Source organism: Lagenorhynchus albirostris, chromosome 6 (genome assembly GCF_949774975.1).
Source record: "Lagenorhynchus albirostris chromosome 6, mLagAlb1.1, whole genome shotgun sequence".
Classification (NCBI taxonomy): domain Eukaryota; kingdom Metazoa; phylum Chordata; class Mammalia; order Artiodactyla; family Delphinidae; genus Lagenorhynchus; species Lagenorhynchus albirostris.
Window position 1 is genome coordinate 114905522 of NC_083100.1, and position 23885 is coordinate 114929406.

General features: G+C 54.5%; 1 protein-coding gene across 3 annotated transcripts in view; it reads left to right on the top strand.

The window, feature by feature from the left end:
* Positions 1-23885, top strand: part of MYO7B (myosin VIIB) — a 77791-nt gene that overhangs the window by 26112 nt on the left and 27794 nt on the right. For all 3 annotated transcript variants that reach the window (XM_060151542.1, XM_060151543.1, XM_060151544.1), the window contains exons 12-22: positions 3362-3572; positions 4200-4335; positions 7493-7656; positions 12318-12455; positions 14247-14399; positions 14974-15072; positions 16905-16999; positions 19884-19968; positions 21581-21799; positions 22632-22802; positions 23673-23882. In XM_060151542.1, coding sequence (XP_060007525.1) covers positions 3362-3572; positions 4200-4335; positions 7493-7656; positions 12318-12455; positions 14247-14399; positions 14974-15072; positions 16905-16999; positions 19884-19968; positions 21581-21799; positions 22632-22802; positions 23673-23882 — 1681 coding nt within the window. The remainder of the gene's footprint in view (positions 1-3361; positions 3573-4199; positions 4336-7492; positions 7657-12317; positions 12456-14246; positions 14400-14973; positions 15073-16904; positions 17000-19883; positions 19969-21580; positions 21800-22631; positions 22803-23672; positions 23883-23885) is intronic.

A 23885-nucleotide genomic window follows, 5' to 3' on the forward strand; every position in this document is an offset into this window, starting at 1 on the left:
GATGAAGGCTGGGGGTGGGGGTAGAGAGGGGTGGTGAGGGGAGCCAGGCAGTGGGGCCAGATGAGGACAGGTGTTGCTCTGGGGCATTATCCGGGGGCTGGAGGACGAGGAAATGAGGAATGGGAACAAGCAAGCAGGAAGCGTCCTACATGCGTGACCTAGCTTACCCAGGTGAGCCTGGTTCATTTAAAGGGATGGGCTGGATGGAGCCTAGAGTTGGTCCTATTACCGAACTGAATTCAGGTCTGCTCACCCAGTGTGCAGCAAAGCCAATCTACTGACACTGGGCTATAGTGAAGGAAAACACAGCGTTTATTGCAGGGTCAGGCAAGGAGAACGGGCAGCTCATGCTCAAAACACAAACTCCTTGATGACTTTCAGGGAAAGTTTTTTAAAGGCAACTTTAGGGGTGAGGATCACAGGGTACGTGGTCAGCTTGTGGACTTTCTTCTGATTGGTTGGTGGTGAGGTAATGGGGTGAAGTTTCAGGTAGCTTAATCATCAACCTTCTGGTTCCAACCAGTCTGGGGTCTACATACTTGTGGTCAGCGTGTAGTCACCATCCTCCACCTGGGCAGGGGTCTTAGTTTCTGTAGAAGAACTCAAAGAGATGCATCAGATTGTTGTGTGTACCCCTTGAGGAAGAACTAGGACTCTGTTTTATCATTGCATTATTGTTTCTTGACTGCATTTCCTCACTTCCCTAATTAGTAACTGCTTGAGTCTGCTCTTTGGAACTCAGGGGTGGCCTAGGAGACTAAAGCCTTTCTCTACAAACAAGAAACGGGGGACGCAGGGGGGCTTTTGTACCCAGGAGGGTCCCTCGGGGTCCTGCTTGGTTTCAGTTCCAAGTGGAGGCCTCTGGGCACTATTAGAGGAGCCAAGGGGCTGTCCTGACCTTGGCATGCCCCTGCCTGAGGCCCTACCTCCAGCTGAAGTCTGAGAAGGTCCCTTTGTTGCAGGAAGGGGGACCGCTTCCAGGGCCCAAGAGTGGGCCCTTGTCTAACACTTGGAAATGAATTGTCCAAGGAGACACATGTGCTGACAAAGAAAGAGACTTTATTGGGAAGAGGTGCCCGGGTGGAGAGCAGGAGGCTAAGGGAACCCAGGAGAGCTGCTCTGCCACATGGCTCACAGTCTCAGGTTTTATGGTGTTGGGCTTAGTTTCCGGGTTGTCTCTGGCCAATCACTCTGACTCAGGGTCCTTCCTGGTGGCGCACACATCGCTCAGCCAAGGTGGATTACAGCGAGAAGGATTCTGGGAGGTTGGTAGGACATATGGACTGGCGTCTCCTGTCTCTTTTGACCTTTCCCGAATTCTTCCGGTTGGTGGTAGCTTGTTAGTTCCACATTCCTTACCAGGACCTCCTGTTTAAGATAACTCATGCAAGTGGTTACTATCGGGCCTGGCCAGGGCGGGCAGTTTCGGTCAGTGGTTTCCCTAACAACTTGACCAGGATTGTCAAGATACAAGCCATTCCGAGTGCAAGCACACGGGGGTGACAGCCTCCCAGGACCAGCTCTCTGCAGGCAGGTGGGATGGGGTAGGGCTGGCAGAACTCAGTCCAACGCGATGCAAACTCTAAGTAAACTAAAAAGTGATTCTGATCATTGGTTTCTGGCCCTGAGAGGGGCCGTTGAGCAGAGCAAGCACACTTTTGGACCCTGTGGAGGTGGATGAGTAGTTGGTTGTAGGGGATCTGGGCCACAAGCTGGGTTTGCGACAGGGCTGCAGTCCGGGGACCACATGGAGGAGCAGGGCCATGTCACTCGCAGCACCCAGTCACTGGCCCGACCGGGGTTCACCGAGCACTCTTGTCGACTGAAAAAAAGTGCACAACCTCAAAGTTGAGAGTCATGTTTTATTCAGTGGACATTCTTAGGACTTGAAGCCCAGGAGACAGCGTCTCAAATAACTCTGAGGAAACTGCTCCGAGGAGGTGAGGGGGGTCCCAAGGCATATAAAAGTTTTGCAACAAAAGGCAGGTAGTTGGAACATCAAAAGATTATCGTTAATTAAAGAAAATCGGACATCCCAAGTTAAGGCATTTAGTGCTTTTCTATGTATGGGAAGATGCAAGAGTCCGGGCTCATTGAAATCATTCCTTTGATACGCACCTCAGCTCTCTGGGGCCAGCATCCTGTGCTTTCCCATCCTGAGTCTCCTCCGGGTGCATCGTTGTGGGTGGCTGCAGTCTGATGACTGCTAGATGGTGGTCATTCCTTGTCTCCATCCTGAGTTCCCTCAGGGCTCGTAGCTGTGACACCCTTTGTTTACTGATATGACAGGCAGCATTCTTAGTCCACACTCTGCAGGCAGTGTGTTAACTCTCTTGGGTTAACAGACCTTGAACAAAGAGTCCCGGGTGCCATGCGGCTTTGCATAAATGGGCAACCCATCCTGAAAAAGAAATGCCTAATTGAGACCCAGAGGGTGAGCAGACCAAGCAGGTCAGAGGAAGGAGGGGAGGGGCTCACACGTGTGAAGAAGACTCAGAGGTAAGGAGGGGCCAGGTGCCTTCCCAGCACTGTGAGAAGTCCAGGGTGCCCCTCAGCCGCTCCCTGGCAGAGACGGGCAGGCTTTCTACTGTGTCACTGTCTGTCTGGATCCCAACAACAGTGGGCGCCCAGGTCCACGAGGATTCGAAGCAGGGGGAGAGCGGGATCAGATGTGCTCCCTCTGGTGGCTGTGGAGGGTGACTGGGGGGGTGAGGCAGGGAGAGCCATGAGGACGCTGTCGCTGTGCTCCAGGGGAGGAAGAAGGGTGGCCTGGATTAAGGTAGCAGCAGTGGCGGTGAAAAGAAGCAGACAGGTCTGTGTTGGAGGAAGCGTGGACCAGACATTGGCAACTGACTGGAACCGGGGAGGAGGGAGAGAGGGGTGTCAGGCATGACGGGCTGGTTTCTGACCTGAGCTAGGGGCGGTAAGTGGCGGACCCATTTCCCAAGGTGGGGAACCCGGGAGGGAGAACAGGTTGGGAGGATTGGGGTGGGGGTAGGGAGTGTGTCTGGTTGATGCGAAGGAGCCCATCCAGAAGCTCATCTTAATACCAAAGCCACTGCCCAAGGCTGCTCGGGTGGCTACAGGACACTTGGTCCCCCAGGGATTGTCTCCGTGTCAGGATAGGCAGGCCTGGCAGAGGACCGCAGGGGACCGGAGGGAGACAAAGGCAGGGGCCCCCTCATTTCTCTGAGTCTGTTTGCTGTGGGGTGGAGGAGGTGATGGAGGCGGAGGTAGAAGAAGAGGGAGGCTGTGTGTCAGCGTGCGCGTGTGTTTGGGGATATGCAGCTGGGTGCCAGTGGCCGGCGGCAGCAGCGATCGAGCCAACCCTTTCCCGCCCGGGGTGGCCCTGTCCCCACAGCTTCGAGCAGCTCTGCATCAACCTGGCTAACGAGCACCTGCAGCAGCTCTTCGTGCAGCACGTGTTCACCATGGAGCAGGAAGAGTACCGCACCGAGTGCATCCCCTGGGACTACATCCGCTACAACGACAACCTGCCCACGCTGGACCTGCTGGCCCTCAAGCCCTTGAGCATCATCTCCCTCCTGGACGAAGAGAGCCGCTTCCCACAGGTGCGCCCCTGGGCCCGCCGCCCCTCGGGTGGAGACCCCACACGTGGGAAACTCCAGGGCTGCTGGAACCTCTGCCGGGAGTTAGCAGACAAGCCCCAGCCTTCCAGCCTTCCTCTCCTTCAAGGCCTGCCTCCTGCAGGGAGGCACCTGACTCTACCCTCACTCCCACTCCCCAGAATGCATTATTTAGATTCAAGAACACACCCCAAGAGGGGGCTTGTTCAGCCTTGTAGGTCAAGGGCTGCAGAGGGTTCAAGACAAGGAAACACTTTCATTCTCACTTTGGAGGACTCTGCCTGTCCTTGGGGAGATGGATTCTCAAAGGTAGTCAGGAAGAGCTGTGATCTACAGAAGGGAGAAGCTCTGGTCCCTGGGCAGTTGTAGGGAAGGGTAGAGCGGGAAGCTGGCAGTGAGGATCGCCCGACCCAGTCTCTACTCCCGCCTCTGTCCTCGCTCACCGCAACAAGCTGCCGCCACCTGGGCATCCGTTTGCTGTCTGTAGAAAGGCCCTCAGTCATTCAGTCGTTTTGCCCCCTTGAGGGAGCCCCTGAGACCTGGGAGTGTGCCAACTGACCTCCCAGTGGCTGGACTCTGGGACCTCAGCCCATAGGGTGTCCGTTCTTCCAGGGGACAGACATCACCTTGCTGCAAAAACTGAAGAACATCCATGCCAGCAACAAGGTCTTCCTGCAGCCCAAGAACATCCACGATGCCCGATTTGGCATCGCCCACTTTGCCGGCGAGGTGTACTACCAGGCAGAAGGTGGGTGCAGCTCCTCTCCACAGCCCCTTTCTTCTAAATCCCGAGCACTCCAGGGAGGCCAAGGAAAGAAGGCTGAGGGGACGAGGTCATTTTGCAGAACCAGCAATGGGACAGAGGGAATGGAATGGACCAGGCATGTTTGTTTGTGTTTTGTTTTGTGGGTAATAGCTCTATTGAGAGAGAATTCACATACCGTAGAATTCAGCCATTTGAAGTCTACAACTCAATGGTTTTTAGTATATTCACAGAATTATGCAGCTGTTGCCATGATTTTTTAACTTTTCCATCACCCCAAAAGAAACTCCTATTAGCGGTCATTCCTCATTTCACCCCAGTCCTAGGCAACCACTGATTTCTGTCTCTATGGACTTGCCTGTTTTGGACGTTTCACATAAACGGAATCGTACACCATGTGGCCTTTGCGACTGGCTTCTTTCACTTGTCATAATGTTTTCATGGTTCTTCCACGTTGTAGCATGTGTCCGTACGTGTGCAAATATTTTCTCCTATTCTGTGGGATATCTTTTCACCCTCTTGGTAGTGAAAGTGTATATGCTGAGATAAGGTCAGGCCTGGTTTTGCCTTTGTCCAAGACAAAGATGTTGGCAGGACTGGTTCCTTCTGATGTCTCTCTTCTGGCATCTTTATTGTCTCTGGGTCCTAATCTCTTCTTCTTCTTTTTTTTTTTTTTTAATAAATTTATTTATTTTTATTTTTGGCTGTGTGGGGTCTTCGTGGCTGCACGCGGGCTTTCTCTAGTTGCGGCGAGCAGGAACTGCTCTTCGTTGCGGCGCGCGGGCTTCTCATTGCCGTGGCTTCTCGTTGCGAAGCACGGGCTCTCCACGCACAGTCTTCAGTAGTTGTGGCGCACAGGCTCAGTAGTTGTGGCACAAGGGCTTAGTTGCTCTGCCGCATTTGGGATCTTCCCAGCCCAGGGCTTGAACCCGTGTCCCCTGCATTGGCAGGCGGATTCTTAACCACTGCACCACCAGGGAAGTCCCTTATCTCCTCTTCTTATACGACACCAGTCAGACTGGATTAGGGCCCACTCTAACAGCCTCATTTTATCTTAATTATCTCTTTAAAGGCCCTTCTCTCCATATATAGTCACATTCTGAGGTACTGGAGGTTAGGGCTTCAACATATGGATTTTGGGGGCAAACAGCTCAGCCCATACATTGCCCTCCCTGATTTCTGGAGGCTCAGTCCTTAGGCTGGAGGGCCCTCTGGCCCTAGAAAATCCTTCCAAGGCCCCAGAGCAGGGCTGGTAGAGGGGCCCTGGGGTTCCCAGGCCCTCAGGGTCTCCTTAGTGAGTGACAGACATGCTTCGTTCTTAAACCTACTCTGTCCAAGCACACACATATGCTCACACGCATGTGCACACAATGCCTATGGGCACACATTCATTTCCAAGACCAGTGCAGTTTAAACTTATGATGAAGAGGGAAATTCGTCTCAGGACCTCAGAATCAGCAAGTCACCGCCCGCCCATCCTTGAAGCCAGGAAGCCAAATGGTGTTTAATTTCTTTCGTTTCCCCGTTTTGGGCTTCCAGGAAGAGCAAAGCAGCTTCTGCCCCCACGCTGCTTCCGCAGGGGCGTTTTGAAGTGGCCGTTCCTGCACAGACCGGCCAGCTGGGAAGGGTGGGCCTCCAGGTGGGAGTGCCCAGGTCTTCTTCTCCAGACTGCAAGCTGCCTGGACGTGGCCAGGTTGCCAGATTTTCAGGGATTATGAGGGGTGGGGAGGTTTCTGTACTTTCTCCTTTTCCTTCTCTTCTTCTTTTGGCTCCTTTATGTAAACATGCAGTTGCCTCGATCATACTTGCCCAGGGTCCCCAGAAATTCAGAGCCCTGATGAGAGCCTGCAGGCACTGCCCTCGGGGAGGTCTAAACTGCACATGGAACGGACACTCCGTCTGCTGTGCTGCTAGTGGGTTCCTGGGTGTATGTGGCAGTGACAGCGGTGGCTGGGATTGCTGGGATGTTGAGGGGCATGGACTCGGTCTTGCCCGTGGTCCACCCGGGGAGCCGTGGCTGGTGGAGCAGATGGGAAGTCCTCAGGCCACCCCTGAGCCAGGTGACAGGGCGGAAGGGAGCCCCAAGGAGGGCCCCTCGCCCCACTTGTGGCACAGGAGAGCCTCCCGGAGTAGATGACGGTTGAGCTGGCCTGAAGCACAAACCAGAGTTGGCCTGGGTGGGACGGGAGGGTAGAGGGCCCCAGGGAGCTCGTGGAGGCTGCAGGCCCCCCTGGAAGAGATGAAACCCCCTGGGGGGGGGACACAGGGCCTGGGGGAGAGATGAGGTCTCCCTGGGGTGGGGTGCAGGCCCCAGGGGAGAGAGGAGGGAGAAGGCAGGCACTGGCAGCAGAGGAGCAGAGGAAAGGTAAGAGGGGTGACGGGCGATGTGCCGTCTCAGGAAGGTCCCTGGGGGCAGAGGGGCCAGGCAGGCAGGGAGGGCAGGGGGGGGCAGGCTAATCAGGCGGAAGGACTGGTGGCGGCTTGGATGGGGGCGGCAGTGGGGATGGGGGCTAGTGCCGGCCGTGGGATGTGGCTGTGGCCGTGACACCGGCCGGCGCCGGTCCCCGGTGATGGAGGCAGGCCTGGAGGGGTGGCCTGCGGGACTCCTGTCGCCCCTCGCCCCGCCCCTCGCTGGAGTCAGCAGCGGTGGCGGAGCTGGGTGGGAGACTCTGCTTCCCTGTGTAGAGAAATAACTGAGGACATGGAAGGAGACGTGCCCCATGAGTCCCCCCGGCAAGCTGGGTGCGTGCGAAAAACCCAGAACTGCAAGCAGTCCTGAGTGCTTTGGGCGCTGATCCATGAAATGTCCTCAGTACAATCAGAATAATGGGAACACAAGGAAATGTCCTTGCGTTGCTTTTGCGTTCGAGGACGAAGCAGGGCACGTTCTTAAGAAAGCCCACCGTTTATTGTATAATCAGTAAAAGCATATCTGGCTGCTTCGGTATTTCTGGAATGTTGAGAAAACAAGTCTTAAGATGTAAACATAGGTAAAGCTTAAATAAAAGCCACCACAGCAGGACGAGACGGCGCTGTATTGCCTGAGAGAGCAGCAGCCCTCTACTGTTGTGTTTCTGCACAATTCATCTCGTGTGGTGAGCTTACTTTCAACCCTGACATAAGAAACTACAACACTCTGCAGGCTTCCTGGAGAAAAATCGGGACGTGCTGAGCACGGACATCCTCGCCCTGGTCCACTCCTCCCGGAACGAGTTCCTGCGGGAGATATTCGGGCTGCAGTCCTCGGAGCACAAGCGGGGCCGAGGGACCATCGTCCAGGTGACGGCAGGCAGCCAGCTCTTCAAGGTGGGCTCGGTGGCCCTGCCCAGCCGGGGGCCTGGGTTCTCGGGTCGGGAATCCTCAGGCGGGGGGCAGAGGTGACTGAAAACTGGGAGAGGGGCTTCAGGGGCAGCGGGCGGGGCGGGGTTGGGGGAACGGGACTCTGCCTGCTTCCCAGTGAGCGGTGGACTCTAGACGGCCCACCTGCTTTGGCTTCTCTTGTTTCTTTCTATATCGTCTCTGTGTGTGTTTTGTGTGGTGTGTGTCATGTGGTGTGTGTGTGTGGTGTGTGTGTGTGTGGTATGTGGTGTGTGGGTGTGTGTGTGTGGTATATGGTGTGTGTGTGGTATGTGGTGTGTGTGTGTGGTATGTGGTGTGTGTGTATGTGGTATGTGGTGTGTGTGTGTGGTAAGTGGTATGTGGTGTGTGTGTGGTATCTGTTGTGTGTGTGGTGTGTGTGTGTGTGGTATCTGATGTGTGTGTGTGTGGTATGTGGTGTGTGTGGTATGTGTGGTGTGATGTGTGTGTGGTATGTGTGGTGTGATGTGTGTGTATGGTATGTGTGGTGTGTGTGTGTGTGGTATGTGGCGTGTGCGTGTGGTATGTGGTATGTGGTGTTTGTGTGGTATGTGGGGTGTGTGTGTGTGTGGTATGTGGTGTGTGTGGTGTGTGTGTGTGTGTGTGTGTGTGTGTGGTATGTGGTGTGTGTGTGGTATGTGGTGTGTAGTGTGTGTGGTGTATGTGTGTGTGTGTGGTATGTGATATGTGGTATGTGGTGTGTGTGGTGTGTGTGTGTGTGTGGTGTGTGTGGGGTATGTGGTGTGTGTGGTGTGTGTGGGGTATGTGGTGTGTGTGTGGTATGTGGTGTGTGTGTGGTATGTGGTATGTGGTGTGTGTGTGTGGTATGTGGTGTGTGTGGTGTGTGTGTGTGTATGTGGTATGTGGTGTGTGTGTGTGTGTGGTATGTGGTGTGTGTGTGTGTGGTATGTGGTGTGTGTGTGTGTGTGGTGTGTGTGTGGTATGTGGTGTGTGTGTGTGTGGTATGTGGTGTGTGTGTGTGGTATGTGGTGTGTGTGTGGTATGTGGTGTGTGTGTGTGTGTGGTGTGTGTGTGGTATGTGGTGTGTGTGTGTGTGTGGTATGTGGTGTGTGTGTGTGGTATGTGGTGTGTGTGTGTGGTATGTGGTGTGTATGTGTGGTGTGTGTGGTGTGTGGTGTGTGTGGTGTGTGGTGTGTGTCTGTGTGTGGTGTGTGTGTGGTATGTGGTGTGTGTGTGTGTGTGGTATGTGGTGTGTGTGTGTGGTATGTGGTGTGTGTGTGTGGTATGTGGTGTGTGTGTGTGTGTGGTGTGTGTGTGGTATGTGGTGTGTGTGTGTGTGTGGTATGTGGTGTGTATGTGTGGTGTGTGTGGTGTGTGGTGTGTGTGGTGTGTGTGTGTGTGTGGTGTGTGTGTGGTATGTGGTGCATGTGTGGTATGTGGTATGTGGTGTGTGTGTGTGGTATGTGGTGTGTGTGTGGTATGTGGTGTGTAGCGTGTGTGGTGTGTGTGTGTGGTATGTGGTGTGTGTGTGTGTGTGTGGTGTGTGTGTGGTGTGTGTGTGATATGTGGTGTATGTGTGGTATGTGGTATGTGGTGTGTGTGTGGGGTATGTGGTGTGTATGTGTGGTGTGTGTGGTGTGTGTGTGTGGTGTGTGTGTGTGTGTGTGGTGTGTGTGTGGTATGTGGTGTGTGTGTGTGGTATGTGGTGTGTGTGTGTGTGTGGTGTGTGTGTGGTATGTGGTGTGTGTGTGTGGTATGTGGTGTGTATGTGTGGTGTGTGTGTGTGTGTGTGGTGTGTGTGTGGTATGTGGTACATGTGTGGTATGTGGTATGTGGTGTGTGTGTGTGGTATGTGGTGTGTGTGTGGTATGTGGTGTGTAGCGTGTGTGGTGTGTGTGTGTGTGTGTGGTATGTGGTGTGTGTGTGTGTGGTGTGTGTGTGTGTGTGGTGTGTGTGTGGTATGTGGTGTATGTGTGGTATGTGGTATGTGGTGTGTGTGTGTGGTATGTGGTGTGTATGTGTGGTGTGTGTGGTGTGTGTGTGTGTGGTGTGTGTGTGTGTGGTGTGTGTGTGGTATGTGGTGTGTGGTATGTGGTATGTGGTGTGTGTGTGGTATGTGGTATGTGTGTGGTATGTGGTGTGTGGTATGTGGTGTGTATGTGTGGTGTGTATGTGTGGTGTGTGGTGTGTGTCTGTGTGTGTGTGTGTGTGGGTGGTATGTGGTGTGTGTGTGTGTGGTGTGTGTGTGTGTGTGGTATGTGGTGTGTGTGTGGTATGTGGTGTGTAGTGTGTGTGGTGTATGTGTGTGTGTGTGTGGTATGTGGTATGTGGTGTGTGTGGTGTGTGTGTGTGTGTGTGGTGTGTGTGGGGTATGTGGTGTGTGTGGTGTGTGGGGGGTATGTGGTGTGTGTGTGGTATGTGGTATGTGGTGTGTGTGTGTGGTATGTGGTATGTGGTGTGTGTGTGTGGTATGTGGTGTGTGTGTGTGTGGTATGTGGTATGTGGTGTGTGTGGTGTGTGTGTGTGTATGTGGTATGTGGTGTGTGTGTGTGTGTGGTATGTGGTGTGTGTGTGTGTGGTATGTGGTGTGTGTGTGTGGTATGTGGTGTGTGTGTGTGTGTGGTGTGTGTGTGGTATGTGGTGTGTGTGTGTGTGTGTGGTATGTGGTGTGTGTGTGTGGTATGTGGTGTGTGTGTGTGGTATGTGGTGTGTATGTGTGGTGTGTGTGGTGTGTGGTGTGTGTGGTGTGTGGTGTGTGTCTGTGTGTGGTGTGTGTGTGGTATGTGGTGTGTGTCTGTGTGTGGTATGTGGTGTGTGTGTGTGGTATGTGGTGTGTGTGTGTGGTATGTGGTGTGTATGTGTGGTGTGTGGTGTGTGATGTGTGTGGTGTGTGGTGTGTGTGGTGTGTCTGTGTGTGTGTGGTGTGTGTGGTGTGTGTGTGTGTGGTGTGTGGTGTGTGTGTGTGGTGTGTGGTGTGTGTGTGGTATGTGGTGTGTATGTGTGGTGTGTGTGGTGTGTGGTGTGTATGTGTGGTGTGTGGTGTGTGTCTGTCTGTGTGTGTGTGTGGTATGTGGTGTGTATGTGTGGTGTGTGTGGTGTGTGGTGTGTGTGGTATGTGGTGTGTGTGTGTGGTATGTGGTGTGTGTCTGTGTGTGTGTGTGGTATGTGGTGTGTATGTGTGGTGTGTGGTATGTGGTGTGTATGTGTGGTGTGTGTGGTGTGTGGTGTGTATGTGTGGTGTGTGGTGTGTGTCTGTGTGTGTGTGTGGTATGTGGTGTGTATGTGTGGTGTGTGGTATGTGGTGTGTATGTGTGGTGTGTGTGGTGTGTGGTGTGTGTGGTATGTGGTGTGTGTGGTGTGTATGTGTGTCTGTGTGTGTGGTGTGGTGGCAGCAGCACTGAGGCTCCTGGCCAGGGAGGTGGGCAGCAGAGAGCCCCAGGTGCTCCCCAGAGCAGCCTAGGACGCCCCAGCAGGGTGCGGGTCTGCGCACCCCCAGCAGCCATGCCTTCACCCCTGAACAGTGACTGTTCCAGAAAAGCCCTGTGAGTCACCTGGCGAGGAGCTCCCCCACGCCCAGGCAGGGAGATGAGGCCGGCTCAGGGGCTCAGGAACTGTGGGTGCAGCAGAGGACACCCCCTGTCCTCTCCCCCGCATGCTGCACAGTCAGCTCTGGCCACACTGAGGTGCCCTTGACCTCTCATCATCCCAATCCCCACCTCTACTCCTGAGGCTTTAGCGCCCAGGGCCCGCAGCACAGCCACGTGCAGAGCCAGCCCAGGGGGGCACCAGGGAGCCGCGAGGCTGTGCAGGAATTGCCCAGGTCTGGAACCAGGCGGAGCTGGGCCAGACCCTCTGCATTCACAGAGCCAGCCTGGACGTCACAGCGGAGGCCGGAGCACAGCCTACTCCTGGCCCTGTGGGGACACCAGAGCATGTCCCACAGGTTTCAGGGAACAGAATGACAGTGGAGGGAAATGCACATTATTTTATAAGCCAGGACAACAGGAAAATGCTACCCATCGTCATCAGGCCCGCCAGTGATCGCATCCTGCTTTCAGAGGTGTCAAGTGGTGAGCTCGCGTCTCCAGACTGACGCAATTTGGCAGTACACACTCGAGAACATTCGACCTTGGAAAGGTTTGATCAAGGAGCATTGTCCAAGGCCAGCATTGCAGAAAAACACACACTACTCTTGGCCCGGGGCTTGGGCTCTTGTTTTCTCTTGCATCCATCATTTTAATACATGTATTTTAAAACTGTATACATTTACTATAATGCTTACAGTGTACAGTATAAAACATTCAAAAAAAGCATATAAAACCGATACAAACACTGAAAATGTAGAATGGTGAGGTAAAGCATTCGCTCCTCACCCTGGTGCATCACCTGTGCGCCCCACTTGGGGGGCCCCACCCCTAGACAGGAGGCTTGCCCTGTCTTACTTGGCTCTGGGTCCCCAGTGTCTAGCTGGGCACCTGCACACGTAGGCACTTGGGGAACCTGTGCTAGATGAATGAATGAGCGATTGGATGAATGTAGCCCTGCCCACCTGCGGGACCTCGGCAGAAGCCCTCACTGTGCCGTGGGTCAGCTGTGCCCCAGGCCAAGCTCCCCAGCCCCCCACTTGTGCCCTGTGCTTTTGCCTGCAGTCTGCAGACTCCAGCAAGCGGCCCTCCACCTTGGCGGGCCAGTTCAAGCAGTCCCTGGACCAGCTGATGAAAATCCTGACCAACCGCCAGCCCTACTTCATCCGCTGCATCAAACCCAATGAGTACAAGAAGCCACTGGTAATGCGGGGAGGGAGAAGGCCTCTACTGGATGAGTCTGGTGGCATCTGGGGTCATGTCACTCCCCGCACGAGTGTCAGGGCAGCTTTAGAGCTATCTGCCCCCATTTTACAGATGTGGGTACTGAGGCAAGGTGACCAGTCTAGGCCATTTGAAGGTCTGTGACCTTCAGGGCTTTGGATCACCCGGACCTCAACGGTCTCAGCCCTGCCATTCGCCTGCCATTGGCCAGGTGTGTTGCTTCTCTGAGCCTCAGTTTTCTCTTCCTTAAATTCAGGACCTGCCTACCTGCAGGGGGCAGCAAGGATTGCACATGACATTTTTGCCACATCTGCATACGTAAACCACACTCCATAAGGGGCAGCAACCAGTACTGTGATTTTAGAGACTGACACCAACAGCTGGTCACCGAGACCTGAGGCCATGCAGCCCTTGGAAGGCGGCTTTATCTGCTTATGTGTGGGGCGGGGTGGGAGCCTGCTGCCTGCCCAGCCCCTGACACGTGGGCTTGGGAATCCCACCCAGAGGCTGCAAATACAGGACTCCAGAAACTCGGAGACGCCATCTGAGAGGAGATAACATGATTAAAAAAAAAAAAATCTTAAGAAAAGAAATAATATTACATTAAATGAAGTGCCTTTTTGAAAAGTATAAAATCATATGAAATTCAGGCTGGCCCAGGAGATCCAAAGTGTGTCTTCCTTAAAGGCACAATGCACAGATGTTAGAGAGTAACTGTGCTCCCAGAGGTCCTCTACCCACGCCCACAGGTGGGGGCCTGAGGGTCATTCTCAGGTCTTGTGGGTGCCCCCGGCTGAGACATTTCTGGGAGTTGGTAGCTGCTGTGCGGGTGTAGGGGAACCCAGGCTGAGGGGCCAGGAAGGCTCACGGTAGGAACCCTGGCTCAGCCACTCAGGAGCGTGGCCCTGAGCCTCTGGCAGCCTGTCTCTAAGTTGGAGCTAAGTGCCACCAGGTAGGGCTGTTGTAAAGATTAAAGGCAAAGCACAGACCCACCGGAAATAATACATGGGAGCTAAGGAGTTGCCCAGAACTAACTACTGTGCGGCCCTAGATGCCACAGGCGCTTGCCTCTGTGGCCCTCTGTGTTTCCAGGTGCTGGTGGGCTTGCCGGATTGGAGGGCTTGCCCCTAGTCCCCAGACACTCCTGGTTGGAGGTGGAGGGGGGCTCTCGAGGGTCCCAGGCATGCAGAGTCTTGGGGCCATGGCTGAGACCCCATACCCCTGTGCAAAGCATCGTGGCCAAGCTCCTCTCCAAATACCCATCTCTGGAGGATGGACAGACTAAGTTTAGAATATTTTCTGACTCAAAGTAGGAAAGGTACTTATTCCTTCCACTAGAATGTGAGAGGCACGATGGAGGCCCAGCCCGAAGGACTGCAGGGGCACCGGTCACCCCGACACAGGCAAAGCCAGAAGGAAGCCGTGTTCTTTGGCACCGTTGCTTGGGGGCGCTTCAAAAAATGTTAAATGTGGCATATGTGCAAAAACACTTCGATACTCCTCATACTTTGCATATTCTGAAAATGCGGGAAGCATCTGGTGTTCTTGTGGATGTCCCAGTTCGTATGTTATCGACTGTTGAGCTCCTTGGAAAACACTTCCAGGACTTTGCAGCGACTTCAACCAAATATCTCCCTTCAAAACAGAACGTTCATGAAACCAAGCGTTTGCCTGGTTCTCCTGCATCTGGTGGACAGCCGAAGGGTTGGTGGCAGGGAGGTCCGGAAGGGGGAGGCCCGCGCCATCAGCCCCTCTCCTCTGCGCCCGCAGCTCTTCAACCGGGAGCTATGCATCTGGCAGCTGCGCTACTCAGGCATGATGGAGACGGTGCACATCCGCAAGTCCGGATTCCCCATCCGCTACTCGTTCGAGGAGTTCTCGCAGAGGTTCCGCGTCCTGCTGCCCAGCGCCGTGCGCTCGGAGGTGTGTGTCCCCGCAGCCCGGCACACGGGCCCCGAGAGGCGTGGTGCGCATCCGCAGAACCCAGCCGCCTCTGGGCGCCCACACGGCCGCCGTTCCAAGCGGGCTGCCCACCTGATGCCCAGGGCCCCTCCCTGGACTCCAAGCTTTGAAATGACCCCCGTTCCTGCTTCCCTTCTCTAGACGAGGCTAGCGGCTGAATATGTTCCTTCTAGGAGCATCCGCAGTTAAAAGCAAACACTCTCTTTTACGTGGCAGAATGTCACAGAGATAAGTGGCCAGGGAGCAGGACACTTCCTGCTTCCTAGCCTTCCCCGAACACTCAGCCATCCTGAAGTTTGGGCTGCCTGTGTCCAACGGCCACACTGAGGCCCCAGGCCCTACAAGCTGTGGTGGCCTCTTCGGCCCCTGGGCCCCACCCTTGATCCAGGGTGCCCAGTGCCTGTGCCCCTGCCCAGGAGCCCCTGACGGCGCCCCCTGTGGGAGCAGAAGGACCCCGCTCCCTAGGAAGCCCCCGAGGAGGGACCTCAGGCTCACGGCATGACTCCACAGAGCCAGTCCTGTTTCTCTTCGGCAGCTTCGGGGCAAGTTTCGCCAGATGACCCTGCGCATCGCCGAAAGCAGGCTGGGCACAGACAAAGACTGGAAAATGGGAAAGACCAAAATTTTCCTGAAGGTGAGACCCTGAACGTGCTGGTCCTCAGCCTCCGGAAGCCTGTGTGGCTGGTCTGGTGCCCGTGGGCGCCTGCGCCGTGCGTGGCCCCTGCCCTCAAGAAAGCCACGCTAGGGAGGAAGGGAGGAGGGCGCCACGGGGAGAGCGAGGCCGTGAAAGCCCGGGGGCTTCTCAGAGGAGGACATTTAGGGCAAGGCCTGAGGAGAAGGAGGGACTGCCTCCAAGCCACCGCGGGAGAGCAAGAAGGAGCTGAGGGAGGTCTCCCACTGTCCCGGAGAACAGCCCTTCAGGCCCGGGGCGACAGTCTGCAGTCAGACCTGGGGAAGCCCCGCCCCTGCCTCCCTGGAGAGGCGGGGCTTCAGGCAGGAGGCAGTGTGCCCCCTCCCCCCATGACAGCTCCTTGGCCGGCCAGTACAAGCAGCACCATCTCCCACCTCCCACCTCCCTCTCCATCAACTCACAGGGAGGCTCAAGGTCACGCAGAGGCAGCCTCCCGCCCTTGAGGCTGGCCTTCGGGCCCTCCAGGATTGCGAACTGGGTCAGAGAGCCACAGGGAGAGAACCTCTGTGTCTCCTAGCCTCACACCCCTTGGGCAGGTCAGCAGGGCGAGAAAGAGAAGATCAGGGCTAGAATCAGGGCTCTGCCAGCCGGCCCCGCACCCCACCTCGTCCCCACTGCCCTTCCTGAGGCCTCCACTCTCTCCTCCTCCCCCGTAGAGCCTGCCCAAACGTCCTTGTCTGTCCTCCCAGCCGCAGCTCTCCAGTGGGTCTGTCCGTAGGTCCATGCGTTAGTCAGGTCTGCCTGTGCTGGGACTCTGGGGCTTGACAGGAAGGAAGAAGCAGAGGGGTTTCAGACCCCACTGGGGAGGTGAGGCTGGCAGAGGGAAGAGGTCTGGAGAGTCCCAGGGCCGCTGCCCAGGAGAGTGCGGTATGGAGAGTGGGGTCAGTGTGGATGGATGGCCAAGGAGGAGAGGAGAGTGCCCGCCCCTCCATCCCTCCCCCTCCCTGGCTGCTCCGTGAGGCCACAGTCGGGGGTCTAGTCCATCTCTGTGTCCCCAGGGCCCACCCAGGCACACGAGGAGACCCAGTGCTTGCTTGATGCAAGACTGATGGGGGCAGGAAGGGCCACCAAGCCCCTGGCCTCTGCTCATCACTTACCAAAGGGCTGTGCTGCGCTCTACTCTGCAAAGACAGTCCCTTCCTTCCGGGCCCGGGATCCAGGGGGAGCAGGGAGGTGGGCCAGGGAAAGTCACCGCTCAGGGATGAATACGGCTCATGACCTCAACACTCTGAATTCTATGCAAAGGCTGGAATTCATGTTTATATGGAAACAAGCATGCATCTGTATTACAGCTGAATGAGCGTTGCACATGAATTTTGGGAAATAAAATACAGCTTTGGGGAAATGTTTTGCCCCCCTCTTGGGTTCTCCAGAGCAGAAGTGAAATTTCCCAGATCGAATTAACAAGAAGAAAGAACTAAAATGGGAAGTTCTTGGATTGGGGCTGGGGATGTAGCTGCGCTTCTCTGCTCTGAGCCACATCGGTGGCAGCATGAGGGCCCCTTCCCCTGCCTGCCCTCCTAGGAGCCCCCCTTCCCCTGCCCGCCCTCCTAGGAGCCCCCCTTCCCCTGCCCGCCCTCCTAGGAGCCCCCCTTCCCCTGCCCGCCATCCTAGGAGCCCCCCTTCCCCTGCCCGCCCTCCTAGGAGCCCCCCTTCCCCTGCCCGCCCTCCTAGGAGCCGTGTGGGAAGAGTCTGAGACACCCTGACTTCTGGCTGCAGGTGGGCGAGTAGGGCTGAGGCAGGGCAGCTGCATGATGAGATCTCTCCCATCCCAGGAAAACCAGGAAACCCTGCTGGCGGTACAGAGGAGCCAGGCCCTGGACAAGGCTGCAGTCAGCATCCAGAGAGTCCTGCGGGGCTACAGATACAGGTGCCTGCCCTGCCCCCTGCCAGCCCATACACCCACCCGCCATGTACCCCCCAAGGGCCACATGTTCCCGCTGGTCCCCCTCTCGGGGTAACCGAGGCAGAAGCACTGTCAGGACCTCCTGACCAGGGACACTGCAGCCTGTGTTGGCCAGAGAATTCTAATACATTATTTGAATCTTTGGGGTGGAGGGCAAACTCCACCACGGAAGCAAGAGCCCAATGAAGCGTCAGCTCTGGTTTCGACTATATCTCGGCGTTCTCCTTCAGTTGTCTTAGAGAACGTATGGGTTTGGTTTTATGAGGTGGCTGGTTTTGGAGGGAAGGAAAGAACTGTCTTTGACTCAGTTCCCTGGTCAATAAGAAGATAACGCTTGAATTTCAGTGCAGGTTCAGTAAATCAGCCATATTACCGCCTCCCTCCCCCTCACCACGTCCAGGGGGCTCGGCAGGTCCCATGGTGCCATTCCCTGCTGTCCTGTCGGCCCGTTGCCAACCATAGGAAGGCCTGGAAACCCAGATAGGACAAAATGCGAGAAAGTGGCTGAGCCACGGGAATAGCGGCCATGGGCACCAGCAAGCAGGGTCATGAGGCGGGGAGGTGTGGCTTAGAAGGCCATACAGGTTCAGGATTCCCCAGTGGTCTCCACTGCCATTGTTGGGGGTGAGCTCATTACTACCCATCAAGGATGACTTCCTACACAACCCAGGTGAGGGTGGATGTCTAGGCTTTCCACTGGGCATCTTCTGGTGTAGGTGGGGGAACCACAGTTGTTTACATGGTGTTTCACTGGAGTAGACTTGGTTATTATCTAAAAGTTTTCTGCCTTGCTAAACTGCCCCTTTCTTGATCCTTTTGGTAGAGAGAAGCCTTTTCTTGGGGTCTTTCTGGTCTGTGCCCATTGTCATTTCTGGATTGCCTACTTCTTCAACTCCTAGTCTGGGATATGTGAGGCAAAAAGGAATCCAGAGAAGTTACCACCGTGTCTAAGATCCTTAGCTGGTCTTCTTTCTTCTCTCCATCTTTCAGAGTCTTCTTAATGTTTGTTTTATGTATAATGTCTAGGGGTTTTTAGTTGTAGTTAACAGGAGGAGTAAGGGAAAGTATGTCTACTCCGTCTTCCCAGAAGTGATCACCATTGGTAATTAATGGTGTTCTTGCTGTTCTGGCCAATGCAATTAGACAAGAAATTTAAAGAAAATATAGAAATCAGGGTTTTTCAACTCCAACATTATTGACGTTTTGCTTGGATAACTTTTTGTTATAGGGGGCTGTCCTGGGCATTGCAGGATGTTCAGCAACATCTGAACTCTACTCACTAGATGCCAGTAGCATCCTCCTCCCCAACCCCCGGTCATGGCAACCAAAAATGTGTCTAGACATTGCCAAATGTGCCTGGGGGGCAGAATCACCCCCAGTTGAGAACCACTGGTATAAAAATTAGAAAGGAGACAAATTCTCTTTATTTTTAGATAACTCAGTTGTTTACTTTGGCCTTATATTAGAATCATCATGTGAGTGTGTGTGTGTGTGTGTGTGTGTGTGTGTGTGTGTGTGTGTGTGTACACGCACCAAAAAATATTGAATAGACAGATATACAGATATATATTGTCCACCCATCAACAAAGATTCTGACTTAATTGGACTGGACGGCACCCAGGCATCAATAAATATTGAAGTTCTCCAGATGATTTTTTTCTTGTTCTTTTTTGTTTGTTTGTTTTGGTTTTTGGTTTTTGTCCCCCAGTTTTATTGAGATATAATTGACTTACAGTACTGTACAAGTTTAAGGTGTACCACATAATGATTTGACTTATACATATCATGAAACGGTTACCACAATAAGTTTAGTGAACATCCACCATCTCATACAGATGCAGAAACAAAAGAAAACAATTTTTTTTTCCTTGTGATGGAAATCCTTCTTAGGGTTTACTCTTTTAATAACTTTTATATATACCATAGAGCAGTGCTAACTATAGTCATCATGTTGTACATTACATCCCTAGTACTTAATCTTATAACTGGAAGTTTGCACATTTTGACCACCTTCATCCAATTCCCCCTGCCCCAACTCCCCGAAGATGATTTTTAATATGATTGAGATCTACTGTCCTAAACCTAAGAAAATACCCTGAAAAATTATTAGAAGTGTTAAGAAAACTCAGTTAAGTGTGGGAGAAAAGGTACATCCCTATGCACCTCTGACTCCCCAGAGGCGAGGTTTCAGGTTACCTCCTCCAGTTTTCAGCCCTCGTTCCTCTGTGTGGAGGGAGCAGTCTGCTGGAGCTTGCCCGGCTGCCTGGGTCTGGGGGCAGCCCTCTGCTTTGACCTGCCCCCAGAGAGGAGCTCTGGTCCTGAGACTTCTGACCTGATTTCTGGTAAACCCCTGGGCTGGTGGCCAGAGGAGGGGGCAGAGTCTGACAACGAATAAAAAGTTGGAAATGGGTTTTATCCCTTCAGAGATCTTTGGGAGAAATGAGGAAATTTACTCTCCTCGCTCTAAAAACTGGACTGTCCTCGGGAATTCCCTGGAGGTCCAGTGGTTAGGACTCCTCGCTTCCACTTCAGGGGGCACAGATTCAATCCCTGGTTGGGGAACTAAGATCCCGCAAGCTGTGTGGCGTGGCCAAAAAAAATAAAGAAAAAAAAAAGAAAAAAGATCAATTTAAATAAATAAATAAGAACTGAACTGTCCTCATTCACAAATTTAGTTGTTGGCAGTAGATTTTAAGTTCCTAACCTGTCTGTCTTTCAGCCTATAAAGGCTTCTGGAAAAGAAATATTGTAGGCATTCATTTCCTCTCTTCCTTCAAAATCAGTTTTTCCCCCCAAAGGCTTTAAAATGTCTGTGGTTGTTACCACTGACTTGTATTTCCGCTTCTAGGAAGGAGTTCCTGAGGCAGAGGCGGGCAGCTGTGACCCTCCAGGCCTGGTGGAGAGGCAACTACAGCCGGAGGAACTTCAAGCTGGTGAGAGGCTCCACGTGGGAGGCGGAGCCTGCGGGAGCAGCCGTCCAATTAGAAACGAATGTGGACGTTTGTTTGTGACTGTGAGAGCTGGGGCAGGAAGCATCCCATCAGCCACAGGCATGATCCAGACCTCAGCACCCCACACACTCTTCTTAGCATAGCGTCAGGTCACACAGTTTGCAGGTTTCAAAGCGTTCTCCTGCAGAATTGGGGGCATCTCCAGGGCTAGAATGAGATGACCTGCTCTGAAATTAGATGGTGGCTTTTTTTCCCAATTTCCAGGCAACAGAATAAGTTAATGGATTGATTATTTTCTGTTTCAAGCATTTTTTCCTCATTTTTTCCTTGACCCCAGGCACTGCTAACGAGTGTCTGCGCAACAAGCAAACCAGAGCAACCTTGAACCGTGTCCTGTGGGGCCTGTTTGACTGCTTGCCTTGGTCACGGCTGCGACTGTGGTTGGGACATGCCGTGGTCACGTCGGCAAAACCGACCCACACCTGTCCTCATTCCGTGCTCACAAGGGCACATTGGCAGCTGACATGGGTGGAAAGGCTCCTTGGGGCCTGTTGCTCTGTGTGCATCATTTTATTTTTTTTCCTAAATTTCTTAGGTGTAGTTTTTTTTTTAATACATTTATTTATTTTATTTATTTATTTTTGGCTGGGTTGGGTCTTCGTTGCTGCGCACGGGCTTTCTCCAGCCGTGGCTCGCGGGCTCTAGAGCGCCGGCTCAGTAGTTGTGGTGCACGGGCTTAGCTGCTCCGCGGCATGTGGGATCTTCCCGGACCGGGGCTCGAACCCGTGTCCCCTGCATTGGCAGGCGGATTCTTAACCACTGCGCCACCAGGGAAGTCCCCATTTTATTTATTATTAAGCCAACGCTGTATGCCGAGGAACCGAGGCATGGAGAAATTAAGTCATTTCCCCAAGAGCACGCAGTCAGTAAGCAGCAGAGCTGGAGTTGGGAGGTGTGTCTGTGTGACTTCCAAACCTGTAAGATGAAGCATGACCCCTCACACCTGGCAGCCGTTAGGTTGGTCTTTCAGAAGCCAACAGGAGCCATCCCAGAGGCTTAGGGACTGCTGTGGCCTAGGGTGTGTTTGCAGCATAGAAGCAGATACTCATAGTTTATTATTTCCTCTTTATCTTCAAGATCCCTGAGGGATTAGCTTGATGGAGCCGGCCATAGGCCTCCACACAGGTACTCCAGCTCCACACAAGCTGGCTGCACTTGGCGGCAGGTGTGAAAAGCAAGGCCTCTGGAATCGTATCACGCATGTGACACGCAAACCAGTTCTCTGTTACTGGTAGAACTCCCAGGAAACTACTTTATTATTGACGCCATTTAAAAAGACTTCGTTAGCACTAATTTGATGCCAGGCTCTGTTCTAACCGCTTTACAAGTGTAACTAACTCATTTAATATGCTTGTACTCACAGGCACATAAAATTTTAGCACTAGCGCTTATGCCGTAAAGCAGGTAACTGTAAAGCTAATTTGTAAGGACACCTTGCCCCTTGCTCTCTGTCCCCTCGGGAAGGCCTTTCTCTGCTCTGTGCCCTGCTGGGCCCAGGCCTCTCTGTGAGTGCCCGTCCTTCTTGCCTCCGCAGATCCTCCTGGGTTTCGAGCGTCTGCAGGCCATTGCCCGGAGCCACCTGCTGGCAAAGCAGTACCAGGACATGCGGCAGAGGATGGTGCAGCTGCAAGCCCTCTGCAGGGGCTACCTGGTGCGCCAGCAGGTCCAGGCCAAGAGGAGGGCAGTGGTGGTCATCCAGGCGTACGCCAGGGGCGCAGCTGTCCGGCGGAACTTCCGGCGGCAGAAAGCCAATGTAGGTGGTCACTGCCCTCTCGGGCAGATGGGAGGTGGCTGGGCCCAGGTGAGGGAGGGTAGGCGGAAGGAATGGGCAGCAACATAGGGCTCTCGCCAGACACTCCTGCCCCGTCCAGGTCCCAGAATACCAAGAAATACCAAGAGGAGCCTTCAAGAGAGTCCTGGCAAGAGAGGTGGGAGGGCAGGGAACAGGGGAGCGGCACCGAGATGCATATCCCTGCGTTTTGAAATGTCACCCTTGCGTGATCCCATTTCCTCCATTCGGAGAGCACCTGAGACAGCCTCACTCCTCAGAACTTGCTCATTTGGCCGTGGTGATAAGGAAAGAGGGCCTAGGATGAAGTCTCCCCCTGCTCCGTAGATGAAAATGGGTCCACGGGGCACAGTGCTAGTACAGTGGCCAGAGCAAGAAAGAGTGCAGAGCCCCAGACATGTCAGCAGCGTGTTCCTGCCCCCACATGGCCCCGGAGGGGCCACAGACCAGGGCAGGCCCAGGGCCCCCTCCCAGGGGAGCCTTGGTACTCTTTGTGAAGGGACCAGGTGGGCCTGAGTGGGTTTTGCAGCTAGGTTCTGGGGGTGTTCGGGCTTTGGCGTGGTACCCTGTGTGGACAAGCAAGCACCGCCCCTCTCTGGACCTCTAATTATCTGCTGGGAAAGGAGAAGCCCAGGCTGGTGGATCTCCAGTCCCTGTCGCTTTTAAAACCTAGGATTTTAGAGGGAAATGTATTGATTTGGACAAATATGGCGGGAGGAGGTTTATTTGGCTCCCGGGAGGGGCTTGCCCCAGCCGGGCCTGTGGTAACCGTGGCCCCCCCGGGGTGTCTGTGCAGGAGTCTCTGGTCATCCCTGCTGCAGAGCAGAAAAGCCCAAGCGCTGTCCCCAGCAGGAAGCGTAAGTCCATCTACGACACTGTCACCGACACGGAGATGGTGGAACAGGTGTTCGGCTTCCTGCCTTCCCTGATGGGCGGGCAGGAAGGCCAGGCCACACTGCACGGCGAGGTAAGATAGGCCCTGCCGGCCCAGCAGCGAGGGGGGCTGTGTCTAGGGGCCAACCTCTGGGCTTTACTGAAAAGCCAAGACTCAGCTCGGGGAGCCGATGGAGTAGGTAGGTGTTGAAGTGAGTTCTGCGGTCCTGGGCGAAGATGCAGGGAAAACAGGAGCGAGGGTCTCTGTGGTCAAACCCTTTCAAGTTGAGCAGGTTTCTTACCTGCAAGACTTCCTAGAGCCCTTACTGCGCGAATGTCATTGGGCTTTCAATCGGGCAGCGTTTCCCGCGTGCGTTTGGCCCCCGTCACAGAGCACCTCGGTGGCTGCCGCTCTGCAGTGTGTGACCTGGGGACCCGAGGTAGAAAGCGCACGGCAGGAGGAGGGCCTGTCTGATTTGGGGGCAGCTCCGGAGCTGTCCCGTTGACTCGCACCGCATCCTGCTCTGGGCCAGTGACCTAGGGGCCCCCCAAGGTGCTCATGCCTCCCCCTCCCCCCGCCCAGGCTCCCCCCCACCACCAACACAAATCATCTGTGCAGTGCGGCCAACCCGGCCCCCCTCCACTGGAGGAGCATTTGACAGAAGCAAGCAGGAAGCGGGTAGGGAGTGGGGGGTGTCTGGAGAGCCCAGGTCTGCAGGCAGAGGGTGCCAGGTACCTGGGGCTTTCACACCGAGGCCTGCCCAGCACCCGGCAGCCCACCAGGGGCCCACCGAGGGTGAGGGTCGGGGAGGTCCCCAACACAAGAGGCAGTGGATAATTCTGCACCCCGTCAATAACCAGACAGACCCTTCTTGGGGCTCTCTGGCCCCCAAAGATGCACATGCTGCCAGCTCACATCTTAAAGGACAGCAGACCCTTGTCCCTCTCTCTCACTGGCACCCAGGATCTGGAAGAGAGGACCCAGCAGCTACCCGAGGTTGACCTGGACACGGTCCCCATGATGGAGGAGCCCGAGGAGGACGCAGACGGCCTGGCCGAGTACACCTTCCCCAAGTTCGCCGTGACCTACTTTCAGAAATCAGCCAGCCACACACACATCCGGCGGCCCCTCCGATACCCTCTGCTTTACCACGAGGAGGATGCCGACTGCTCGGTA